The sequence below is a fragment of the Macrobrachium nipponense genome, chromosome 8 (assembly GCF_015104395.2).
Source record: "Macrobrachium nipponense isolate FS-2020 chromosome 8, ASM1510439v2, whole genome shotgun sequence".
In the NCBI taxonomy this organism is placed as follows: Eukaryota; Metazoa; Arthropoda; class Malacostraca; order Decapoda; family Palaemonidae; genus Macrobrachium; species Macrobrachium nipponense.
Window position 1 is genome coordinate 45,057,603 of NC_087203.1, and position 13,572 is coordinate 45,071,174.

At 36.6% G+C, this 13,572-nt stretch overlaps 2 protein-coding genes across 11 annotated transcripts in view; one reads left to right on the forward strand and one right to left on the reverse strand.

Moving 5' to 3' along the window:
* Positions 1-13,572, forward strand: part of LOC135222732 (uncharacterized) — a 377,836-nt gene that overhangs the window by 275,944 nt on the left and 88,320 nt on the right. The window lies entirely within an intron of this gene.
* Positions 1-13,572, reverse strand: part of LOC135222731 (excitatory amino acid transporter 3-like) — a 472,230-nt gene that overhangs the window by 183,724 nt on the left and 274,934 nt on the right. For 2 of the 10 annotated variants that reach the window (XM_064260946.1, XM_064260945.1), the window contains exon 1: positions 11,408-11,643. The exons of 7 other annotated variants lie outside the window; for them this stretch is intronic. In XM_064260946.1, the coding sequence (XP_064117016.1) occupies positions 11,408-11,628 (221 nt within the window). In that variant the 5' untranslated portion in view covers positions 11,629-11,643. Of the gene's footprint in view, positions 1-11,407; positions 11,644-12,588; positions 12,781-13,572 lie in introns of those variants that run through there. One more of the 10 variants, XM_064260953.1, reaches the window with a different exon arrangement.

Consider the following 13,572-nt stretch of genomic DNA (forward strand, 5'->3'; position numbering starts at 1 on the left):
AGGGGCGAAATGGCATCAACACAACCAGAGATTATTATTATTATTTAGGTGCGAAATACCATCAACACAATTGGTGTTTATTATTATTATTATTATTATTATTATTATTATTATTATTATTATTATTATTATTATTATTCAAAAGATGAAACCTAAATTAAAGGATTATACAGTAAACTAGCCCAGAACACCAACATAGATGAATCCGTCACAGGTCACATGAGGCCTTAGCAGATGCCACAGTCTTCAAGAAAACCAGTGATGATAATGCACAATTTACGAGGAAAACAAACATAGTATGTGAAAGGGTAAATAAAACTCCTCTGAAACATCACACGATGACGAAACAATTTTATAGGAAAAAAATAAAAAAAATACTTTCAAAACTCACCATGAATATATTGTTACAAGAGGGTAAAGCTATGTATTTGCAGGACATAAATGGGATGTCTTATACTCGTCGAAAAGATTGTAAACGGTAAAGGTTCTACAGACAAAAACTAAGAAAAAAAAAAGGGTTTTCACAAAAGACATCTCAAACGCCGTCCCCCCCCTCCCCCCCCACCGTATTGAATGCCAATTTCTCCGTTATATTCCTCCACCCACTTCTCCTACTGAATCTATCCTCTTAGAAGAACCCAAATTTAAGTTGATCTCCTCGATCAATATCGTGACTGTTCCAACGACTCGATTTTTATTTTGAGAGCAGCTTATCATCTAAGTACAAAACTTGATTCTAACAAAAAAAAAATGGGGCTTTGCTTCGACGCCCCAAAACCTTCATAATAAAGTCCGTTTATCTGGAGCTGAGGGCAAAAACGTCCAGCCGTTTTTATCGAGGCCCTATCTGATATCGGCCGAGGATATTTACCGTCAGCTCGGAAAAAGCCCGACTGAGATTTTCACTTACTCGGGGAGTAAAAATATATAAATGTAAAAATTACACAATAGCGGTTAATGACAAAGAATTTTGTTGTTATTGTTCTTGTTATTGTGGGGTAGGAAAGCCTAATAAAGTTCCGAAAAAGGTGTTTCGCGTTGAGTTAAAGATAAGAGAATTTAAGGATAGGATATTTATGATATATATTAGAATGAAATGTAAGAAAAAAAAAAAAATAATGGGTATGTTAAAAAGTACATAAAAATTATTCCTAATAAAATACAGCGCATTTAATTTTCGTTGGTGAAACAACGCTCTATTTGACTTGAAATTCAAGCTTCCAAAGATTATTATGGCGTTCAGTAGGGAGTAAGAAGAGGTAAGGGAAATATAGAAAGAAGGGATCCCACTTATTAAATATATATATATATATATATATATATATATATATATATATTATATATATATATATATATATATATATATATATATATATATATATATAATATATAAATATATATATTAATACACTAACACATAGATAAAAATATACAAATTTAAAGGAGAATAGCACTTGGGGTCGTAATGCCTTTCTCCTCCGCTTGAATTGTGCATCAGTGTCTCAGCTTTGATACTCTATGACATATCGAAGTTTCCGCTATCAAAATCTCTGAAGCCGATTTTCTATGAATGTGGAAAAAAATGGCTTGCGCTATCTCGTCACACCAAGGACGAATGGTTAGCTAACAGATTTACGAAAAAACCAAAACTACTCGACGAAACAGCAAGTTTTCATTACCGTGTGTTAGGTAACACACCAAACCCTACAAACGCCAAGGCCAGGCCGTGACCTGAGAGTCAATGTTTGGATTTGCAAAGACGCGGCAGAAATCAGGTCAGGAATGAGGTCAGGGATCCTTCAGTACTCGAGAAGGTTTTAAGTACGGTGATACAAACGAAATACTACTACAAAAGGAAGGAAAACAGTTCAATCCCTTACGCACCAGGAAAATACACTGAAAAATATTTTTTAATAACGGTAACCTGCTCATTTTTGACATTTTAAAAAAAGGTGTATTAATCTAGTCAGAATGTCACTTTGATAACCAATGTACAAACTACGTTCATCCATAGAGGAAGGCGAAGTACAAGACTATACCTTATCAAATTCTCTATCCTCGAAATACGAGACTATAAATCATCAACTTCTCTACCCTCGAAATACGAGACTATAAATGATCAAATTCTCTATCCTCGAAATACAAGACTATAAATATCAATTCGGAAATACAAGACTATAAAATCACAAAAAAAATTCTCTATCCTCGAAATACGAGACTATAAATCATCAAATTCGGAAATACAAGACTATAAATCATCAAATTCTCTATCCTCGAAATACGAGACTATAAATCATCAAATTCTCTATCCTCGAAATACAAGACTATAAATCATCAAATTCGGAAATACAAGACTATAAATCATCAAATTCTCTATCCTCGAAATACGAGACATAAACATCAAATTCTCTATCCTCGAAAAAAACTACAAGATATAGAAATCATCAAATTCGGAAATACAAGACTATAAATCATCAAATTCTCTATCCTCGAAATACGAGACTATATATCATCAAATTCTCTATCCTCGAAATACGAGACTATAAATCATCAAATTCTCTATCCTCGAAATACGAGACTATAAATCATCAAATTCTCTATCCTCGAAATACGAGACTATAAATCATCAACTTCTCTATCCTCGAAATACGAGACTATAAATGATCAACTTCTCTATCCTCGAAATACGAGACTATAAATGATCAAATTCTCTAACCTCGAAATAAAAGACTATAAATGATCAAATTCTCTATCCTCGAAATACGAGACTATAAATCATCAAATTCTCTATCCTCGAAATACGAGACTATAAATCATCAAATTCTCTATCCTCGAAATACGAGACTATAAATCATCAAATTCTCTATCCTCGAAATACGAGACTATAAATCATCAACTTCTCTATCCTCGAAATACGAGACTATAAATGATCAAATTCTCTATCCTCGAAATACGAGACTATAAATCATCAACTTCTCTATCCTCGAAATACGAGACTATAAATGATCAACTTCTCTATCCTCGAAATACGAGACTATAAATGATCAAATTCTCTAACCTCGAAATAAAAGACTATAAATGATCAAATTCTATATCCTCGAAATACGAGACTATAAATGATCAAATTCTCTATCCTCGAAATACGAGACTATAAATGATCAACTTCTCTATCCTCGAAATACGAGGACTATAAACTCATCAAATTCTCTAACCTCGAAATCGAAATAAAAGACTATAATGATCAAATCTCATATCCTCGAAATACGAGACTATAAATCATCAACTTCTCTATCCTCGAAATACGAGACTATAAATCATCAACTTCTCCTACATCTCACACAAAGTTTAAAAGAAACGTTTCCCACAAAGTTAAAAAAAAATGTATCCTTCCCCCAACAAGAGAGAATATGAACGTTAAAAAAACAGCTGAAAGAATGAAAGCAAAAATGCTAAACTTATTGAATAAAACGAAGGCAGTGACGAGATACATTTTTACCCAAGCAATCAAAGATTAACACGAACATAAGACATAAAAACTCCATCTTAATCCTCACTCCCACTTTACCTAATGCTAATAAAAAGCTGATAAGAGAATACATCACGACAAGCCACGAAAAAAAGAAAAGAAGAACACACACACCCACACACAGAAAGCAAACGCTGACAAAAACTCGCTATCATCAAATTTAATAACTTCGAGATAAAATTGAATGCAGAACTACATTAAAACCACCGTTTTGTAAGACAACCTGACTCAAATCTAACGCATATTATTATCATTATCATTTATTATTATTATTTTTTTTTTTTTTGCTCTATCACAGTCCTCTAATTCAACTGGGTGGTATTTTTATAGTGTGGGGTTCCGGGTTGCATCCTGCCTCCTTAGGAGTCCATCACTTTTCTAACTATGTGCGACGTTTCTAGGATCACACTCTTCTGCATGAGTCCTGGAGCTACTTCAGCCTCTAGTTTTTCCAGATTCCTTTTCAGGGATCTTAGGATCGTGCCTAGTGTTCCTATGATTATGGGTACAATTATTATTATTATTATTATTATTCAGAAGATGAACCCTATTCATATGGAACAAGCCCACCACAGGGGCCACTGACCTGAAATTCGAGCTTGCAAAGAATATTATGGTGTTTATTAGGATGAAGTAAGAGAGGTCAAGGGAAATACAAAAAGAAGAGATCCCACTTATTAAACAAGAAAAAAAATTAATTGATAAATTAATAAATATATACAAAAGTATTTAAATGCAGCAAGAAATAGTTGCCAGAATCTCACAGACAACATAACAAGCAATAAAGAACATTAGATCTCGCACAAAACAACGACACGAACAAGGAGAACAACGGAAAGCAAATGACACGCATAAGGAGAACAACGGAGAACAACAACGGAGAGCAAATGACACAGAAAAAGAGAAAAACGGAGAGCAAATGACACGCATAAGGAGAACAACGGAGAACAAATGACACACGAAAGGAGAACAGCGGAGAGCAGATGACACAAAAGGATAACGGAGAGCAAATGACACACCAATGGAGAACAACGTAGAGCAAATGACACAAAAAAGAACAACGGAGAGCAAATGACACACAAAGGGAGAACAACGGAGAGCAAATGACACACAAAAGAAGCCTCCTTTATCTGAAAGTCCGGCTTTTATATCTGGGTACAACAAACATCTTATAATGAATTCGCTCTTGAGCAATTGAGCCATAACTGTCTCTAAAGAAAACAGCTGTATATAATATAACATTAGTGGTGTAGCATGATGCCGGTCAAATAGATTATTATGTAATTCTGCATGGCAACAAGTATATGCCATTTACTAGGGCACTAAGTATAACAGTTACTAGGGCACTGAGTATAAAATTTTCTGGGGCACTGAGTAAAACATCTACTGGGGCACTTGGTATTCAGCGCATTCAGTTTTCTGTGAGAGGGGCAATCCGGAGAGAGAGAGAGAGAGAGAGAGAGAGAGAGAGAGAGAGAGAGAGAGAGAGACATTTACATCACGATACTGTATCTGCAATGCGAAATACAGTAAAAAGGAAATGCCTTTCTTATTTCGGAAATTACTGATATATACCCGACCCCAAAAACTTCAATACTTCAAAAATAATAATAATAATAATAATAATAATAATAATAATAATAATAATAATAATAATAATAATAATAATAATAATAATAATATACAAACACGGAAAACAAGACGAAAAATACCTATATTCCATGAACCTGAAAAAAGGGGGAAAAAAAAAAAAAAAAAAAAAAAAAAAAAAAAAAGAAAAAAAAAAAAAAAAAAAAGAGAAAAAAAAAAAAAAAAAAAAAAAAAAAAAAAAAAAGAGTAAAAATACTGACGACTGATGAAATCAAGTAACTGAAAGGTTAAGAAGCCCAACCATGTTCTTACCATTACTAGTTACTTCTCTTCAAAATAAAAGAACGCAAATAATGAATCTTTATTACCTAAGTTCATGGGATGTCATCTATGCCAACTTCAGATTAATACCAGGAGGGTGAGCATTTACATATCAAAGAACGTATATAAAAAAAAAATCCTCACAGTAGCACGAGTCATGAAATGGAGAGACAAATCCACAATTATGTATGGGTACAAACATATTTCTAAATACATCTCTACAGAGAGCTTTCAGGAATCTCTTCGACACCCCCTTTTTTTGAAAATGGGAATCGAGCGGATTCCCGAAAGCTCTTTGTAAAGATTTATTTGCAAATAGTATATTTGCACCCATACATAGCTGTGGAATTGTTTCACCAAAGTACTTAGTATTATTAATTTCTCCCATTACTGGAACACACGGATCAGTTTAGAGCAAATAAAAGGTGCGGGTGGCTATATAGTGTTTACCGAAATGCCTATTCAATAATAAGAACGAAATAAACTAATTCAAGTATTTATTAATTCGTTAATTTAGCTTTTATTTCCTAAGCACCGATCTCTTCTTTCTGTATTTCCCATTGCATTCTGTTGCTACTTTCAGCTGAACACTTTAATCTTGTCTGGAAGCTTGAATTTCGAGTCGGTGGCCACTGCGATGGGCGTGTTCCATATGAACTTCGTTCATCTTCTCATTATCAACAATAAAAATAAACATAAGCAACGCTCATTTGCGATTGCTTGACCATTACCTAACACAATTCACTTCCAGGATCTTGGACTTTGGAACTGTGCTTTCGATACGGTAATCAAGATAATTTACACTTTTTTTTTTTTTTTTTTTTTTCTTCGGAGTTAACCCTTAACCATTAACAGCTTTTCATTGAAGTGAATAATTGATTAATTTATGGTTACTAAAACTGCCGTCAGAAAATTTAGGTAACTGACAACGTAATAAAATTAAATAAGCAATTTGAAATTTTTTTTTAAGGAGTTTTATATAAGAAATGTCTAATATGTATATACATACATACATACATACATACATATATATATATATATATATATATATATATATATATATAATAGATATATATATATATGTGCGCGCGAGTATCTACACGCATACTATACACGCCATGCAGAGACTGAACGTGACACCTACGCTGTCGTCTCGGAATCGCAAAAGACAATAATTAAAAAAACTGTAATATAAATACTATAAAAAAAATTTATAAAAAAAAAGTTCATGAATACGAGGAGAAGATTTGGCAGTAACGTTCAACGGCAGCTTATCAAAGGAATTCTCTCTCTCTCTCTCTCTCTCTATTCTCTCTCTCTCTCTCTCTCTCTCTCTCTATGCAATACGAAAACGGAATTAACAAAACGAGACTTTTGAGGTAAAAAAAAAAAAAAAAAAAAAAAGCCAAACATCGAGTTCTGAACAGGACGAACGTACTACAGAATTTTTTTTTTTTTTTTTTTTGTGATGAATATAAACTTTATTGACGGTCTTCCAATAACGTACGATCCTACTTGACTCACAAATAATAATATAATTTTCATTCTTAATTATAAAATTTCCAAATAAAAAACTTATAAAGAATGCGGAATCCCTGTCGCTTGTCATTCCCTGCATGAAATAGCCCAAAATAATGGAGAGAGAGAGAGAGAGAGAGAGAGAGAGAGAGTTAAGGCTAATCATTGCGTAATCAAGGCATGACGGATTACTAAACTCGGGAAAAAAAATAGGAGCAACAATAATCATCCTTTGAATCTCCTCGGCTTAATGCCTGGTCGGGGTCGCTGTTTTGAAAACGCCCTTTAATTTTTTTTATTGGTGAATCATTTCATAATTTTCAAAATTAAATGTTACAAGGACTCAAAACCTCGCTATTTAATATATAAATGCAATAAATAAAAGGAACGCTGTATGATTCCCTATTGATACCAATAACAATAATAACCACAACAGATAAAATATTCACAAATATGTATGAGTACAAATATTATTTAAATACAAAGCTAAACAATCTATTTACTTTAATTTTTAAATATATTTGAAACCATAAATAATTGTGGATTTGTTTCTCCACTTCAAGACTCGTGCTACTATGAGTATTTCCGAAATAATAATAATAATAATAATAATAATAATAATAATAATAATAATAATAATAATAATAATGCGCAATTGGATTCAAGAATGGTGCCGTCTTCTTTCTCAGCGCCACTATAAACTTCATCCGGAAGAGGAGAAGAAAACAGACCTTAGAAATATATAACCTGGCTTTGAAAAGGCTGCAATTACCAGAATTTAAAAAAAAAGGTCAATTAATCTGGACATCACCCATGAACACGCTTGCGCATTGATGACCAGTAAACGCGGAGACAACTATTTCAAAACCTGAGGCACAAAAAATATATATAAATAAAATAAAAATATAAAAATTATTTAGGATGGCATCTGCAACGTAGTTGGGAAGTGTCCTGTCTATGAGCGAGTGAGAGAGAGAGAAACACAACATTTTAACTATTTAAAAGTTGAGTTTTTAGTGGTCTTAAAGTTTGACAGCAGAAATGAGTCTCCTGTCCTGTCTAACGAATACCAATGAAATGTATGTGTGTATATGTGTATGTATATATATATATATATATATATATATATATATATATATATATATATATATATATATATAAAGGCAAAAGCCACGAAGGAGTACTGCGAGGCCTTTCGACTCAATGTCCTTTACTTAGCAGACTGACATAAGTATGAAGATAAGTTTACAAAGAAAGGTCGTACAAATGGCAGCTAGGGATTAGAAGGGAATATAAGTACCAAGAATCCAACACACCAGGAGAATTAATAACCTTCCATAACAGGGGTGCAATTTAATAGGGTTACAAAAGATGAAGTCCACCAACTACTCAAAAGCAGGGACAAGGCTATTAGAAGGTTATTCAGGGGCCCCCACACAAAAATTTCATTTTGGTAAACAATAAAACCTTCTTCACATGGTAAACTTATTCACGAAATACATATACAAAGAAAGTATCTATAAGGTAACTAATTCGTAACTAAGTCTGTGATTTTATCTTAAAGATCATTCTTAAACGTGTTACTTATACAACGGTCCAGATAATACAAACCAGTGCTAAGGTTAAAATTACAAATGGAGGTAAGTTGTGTAATGGCGGATCCTAAAAGATTTCATGACAAGACATCTTTTGATATATTAATGACTCAACTACATATCCAGTTTATTCTGTGGTCGTTATCACTTGAATGAATAAATATTGCATTGGATGTTTGCCCAGTTTTGACAGAATACTCATGCTGTTTAATTCTTACTTCTAAATCCTTGCTAGATTGCCGAACATAAAACGAAGGTCAATCCACAAGTGTTGTTATAAGAACTAACGAGGTTGGCCTTCACAGACTGTAACAATGATTTTATGGTTCAAAACCGCTAACGTAAGGCAAGCTGAGAATGTTGTTAAAAGTATCTTTATCCGTGTTACTTACACTATACAATTTATTGTGGTGTTTACTAAAGCAAATATCTAATATACGTGAAGAATACCATAAATCTGTCCCTATTTTTCTTATGTATTCAATTTCTTGATCCAAATATTGGGGACTGACAATGGGCAATGCTAGTAAAAAACATAAGAGGAAAATTTTTTTATTTTGGCCTGAATAAAAATGAACATCAGTTAAGGTTTTGGTTGGTTTCCTATAGATATTAAAATATGTAAGAAAGGGAGACAGTTGTCTTTATTCCAATTCTAAAGTAAACATAAAATAATTTTATTTACATCAATACCAGCAGTCAAAAGCAAAAAAGCTAAAATACCGTCAACATATCTATACCACTTTAAAGGAATATAAATGATATTAGGTGAAAAGCGTTTTTCAAAGAATTCCATGTACAAGTTTGAGTGGAGGGGTGATAAAGGATTCCCCACTACCATACCAAATATTTCTAGATAAAATTCACCACTGAATATAAACTTACAACCACAAATGTAATAGATTTTACACGCGAATCAAGAATAGAACTGCGCAGTGGTTTTTCATATAATACTAATGAAGACAACCCCAAAATCGGATCTGGCTGCCTGAGACCTGATGACTAAGTGAGAATCACATCACAATACTTTCCCTATTCACAAGAATTCGCTTCAAGGCTTCCTCCACAATACCTCTCGTCTCTATTCATTCATCATAAACTGACATACGCAGGTGGGGACGGAATACAAATGCCACTCAATTAGCTGAATTCCATTGATAAACGCAAAAGATAACTACCAGATAACTACCTTGAAACAATGAGAAATGAAAACAGGCATATATTGTTTGTATGGTGTTTTTACGTTGTAAGCAACCAGTGGTTATTCAGCAACGGGACCAACGGCTTTACGCGACTTCCGAACCTCGTCGAGAGAGAACCTCTCTCTCCAAATGAAAAGTGCCATATAACACGCAGAACACACTCTTAAGAAAACACAAAAGATAAACTTTTGGGGGAATTAGCGAAATGAACGGCAACAGAAAAAAAGTCCAAACAATGAAATACGTCGTGATAAGGCATAGACACTCCACATTAGAAAAGACGGCGGTCCTAATCAACCCCCTTGACATATGCACCAAGGCGACCACCTCCTTTCAACAATACTAAGAACGTCAACTACTTGACTTGATGTGACAATAAAACTGCGATTTCTGAAATGAGTTTCATTTCATTTTTTATACCATAAATGAAGGCGATGATGATGATATGTATGGTGAAAATGGTGAAATCTCCGCTATCACTATCATGAACGAAAGTGACAAATTGTGGCCACTGGTAACCCGCTTATACCCACTCGACTGATAAGATCCAGCTTCTTTGTCAGATGCTCTGATAAGCCATCTCTCTCTCTCTCTCTCTCTCTCCTTTTTTTATCAACATCGTGTAACGTTACCATGAATTTCTTAAGCAGCAGAATACGATGGAACCAAAATACGAAAGAATACAGGAATCACTTCTAATATGTCAGACGACACGACGGTACGAGCCATTATCATCAGGGCACGTTGCATTTCAGTTGCAATAACTTAAACGAAAGTTTGGGAATCCTAATTAAATAGCAAAAAATTATTTACAGACCACATTTTGGTGACAATTTCACAACTATCCTTTTATGGAATTAATAACATAGGGGGGAAAATGGACTGATGAATAATTCGCATATTAATGATCTTCGCGATGGAAAATCATGAAGTTTGAATCGTTCTTCGCTTACGAAACATACAATGAGGTGTACGTTGCCAGAAATCACACAACGCCTTTGAACAGTTGAAAATAATGACGCTTAAACATCTCAAACAGGAACATCAAGAACCTTAATCCGTTACAGCAAAGGTACAGATTAAAAGGGACCTCTCAAAATATGCAAAAATGTTTAAAACCAACACAACGATTAGCAAGACCCACAATGTTGCGTTACTCTCTTGAACAGTTGAAAATAATGACCCCGAACCAATCCACACAGGGAACCATCAAGAACACTATTCCGTTACAGCAAAGGTACAGATTAAAGCAACGCCCCTACCCCCTCACAAGGGCCAAAATGTTTCTAACCAATGCAACGATTACTAAGACCAACAATTCAGCGTTACTCTCTTGAACAGTTGAAAATAATGATACCGAAACATTCCAGAAAGTAGAACACCAAGAACGCTATACTGTTACAGCAAAGGTACTTTACAGGTTAAAAAGCAACCCCCCGCCCCAAAATGCCAATATGTTTATGACCAACACAACGATTAACAAGACCTTCAATGTTGTGCTATTCTCTTGAACAGTTGAAACTAATGACACTGACACATTCCACAGGAGAGCATCAAGAACCCAAAGGTAGCTACATGTTAAAAGCAGCCCCTCCACAAAAATGCCAAAATGTTTATAACCAACGCGACAATTAACAAGGCCAACATTTCATTACCTGAAAACTTGCCAGGCCCGCCGAACTACCCTTTCTCGAAAACCCCCGGCCACCGTCTTCCCCCTGTCAACAGACGATTCTCTGTCCTTCGTCATCGTCAGGACGGAGGGCCGATCTCCTCCGTCGACTTCGGCGCGTCCTCCAGCACGAGCGTCCTCCTCCTGCTCTCCCTTCGCTAGGAGAGGAACTTCCTGCTGGGTTACCTGGTCAGTCGGCGTCATGATAACAACTGACGACGACGACGGAGCGTAAAGAACAGGCGGCGACCGACGGGATGCACCCCAGAACGAGATAAGAATCTTCTTCGAGTTTAAATCTGCTAATCTCCATCGGGCGCGACTTCGAAACTCCCGAAACGGATAATAATGAAGATAAGTGAAATCTCGTAGTGCCAGCACCTCGGGGGGAGAAAAGGACGAGACCACGAATAACTCGGGGGGGAATGTTCGGTAATTAAGGACCCGTCACACTCCTCGGGGAAATTTGGTTATGGTGCAATAGATGGCAGTCTGGACATGGCCAGAAAGCAGAACAAATGCTTAAGGAAGAATCTGGGCGTCCTAGCACGTGCGCGCGCAGATTCATGCCAATGGTTAGGAAACCATTCATTGGAAAAAAAAGGAACAAATATATAAAACATTCTTTGAACGTTAATGACGACAGAGGTGTAACGCGTCCACAACCTCATGATCGAGAGATAAGCAATGGGAAGTGATGATGAGAAGAGGCAGGACGCCGCTAGGCGGGGAGCTGATGAAGATGGTGAACATGGTGGAGATGGTGATGATGATGATGATAATAGTGAAGATGAAGGGAGGAAGGTCGCGGGGCTGGTTTGGTCCGTCTAACCTGTAACCTGCGGATGGAAGTTCCCCACATATGACAGACTGACCGACTCCCACTTTCAACACCCAGATAGATAGATAGATGTATAGTTAGGTAAACAGAGAGAAACACACAAATGCACACACACACACACACACAGAGAGAGAGAGAGAGAGAGAGAGAGAGAGAGAGCGAGTCCAAAGAATGTTATCAAAGCCAGCAGCTACCCCCATGACGAGGAGGCAAACGATGCAATAAAAGGGCTTACGATCAGCAGAGCAGCAGTCCTGTCCTGCTTGAGTACTACTACTACTACGTGAGAGAGAGAGACGAAGGAGATCTCCGCCGTGTCCTACCTTGTGTCTAAAGGAACTCCTTCCCAGCAGCAGAGATGAAGGCTCGTCCGACGGCACTTATATTAGGAGTAAGAGGAGTAGTTAGAGCGGCGTAGTAGAGTCGAGTAGGGGAGGTAGATGTAGATGAGGTTAGCCCACGATCTCAACGTATACTACCCGATCCTAACTATGGGAAGCCAGGGTTCAGTCTCCACCGACCCCTGGGGGAGTGCACGGGGGCGGGGCCAAACGCGGGCTTGTAATCACGATGCCCCGCCTCGACCGTGGCACTGGCACTGCTGCTGCTGCTGCTGCGGCGGCGTCGGGGAGCTAGTAAGAGTAGGCAACCCTCACTTCTTCAGATGGTTCAGGAATAAAAATAATAATAAAAAAAATCAAACCACCTGTTGAAGACGCTTTCTCCAACTTCCGTGCCGCCGCCACTATTTCCCGTTTCCCTATTTCTAGTCTCCCCTCTGTGCATATATACGCACAGGCACCACTGTCTAGAAACGGCTTTGGCACTCTGCCCTGCGGCGGTTCCCCTCACCCGTACGCAACTGGCAACCGAACAGAAGAAGAAGAAGAAGAGGAGGAGGAGGAGGAGGAAACGCCGTTTAACCCTTTATAAGATACGAAAAGGAAAAAAAATATTCGCACGACGGACTCTCCCCTACATAATGACTTTATTGTAATGCGCGCGCAGCAATCGAGGCGCTGATTTCGACAAGTAGTAGTAGTATTCGGTTTCCCCTCTTACGGTTCTACTTCTGTTCCTTCTTCTCCTTCCACATGTGGAGGCTTACGTAACTTTCCTGCGAAAGCAGCTCACAATAGCGGCCCATTCAAGACCATCAAGTAAAAAAGAAAAAAAAACAACAACCAAGATACAAAGAGAGGCCAACAAACAAACTTGAGGATGGGATGGCACAGGAAAGCTGTCATCGCTACTCGCTGGCTGGAGTTGAATGGAGTTCGTGGCGCTGAGAATAGAGAAAAGACGAT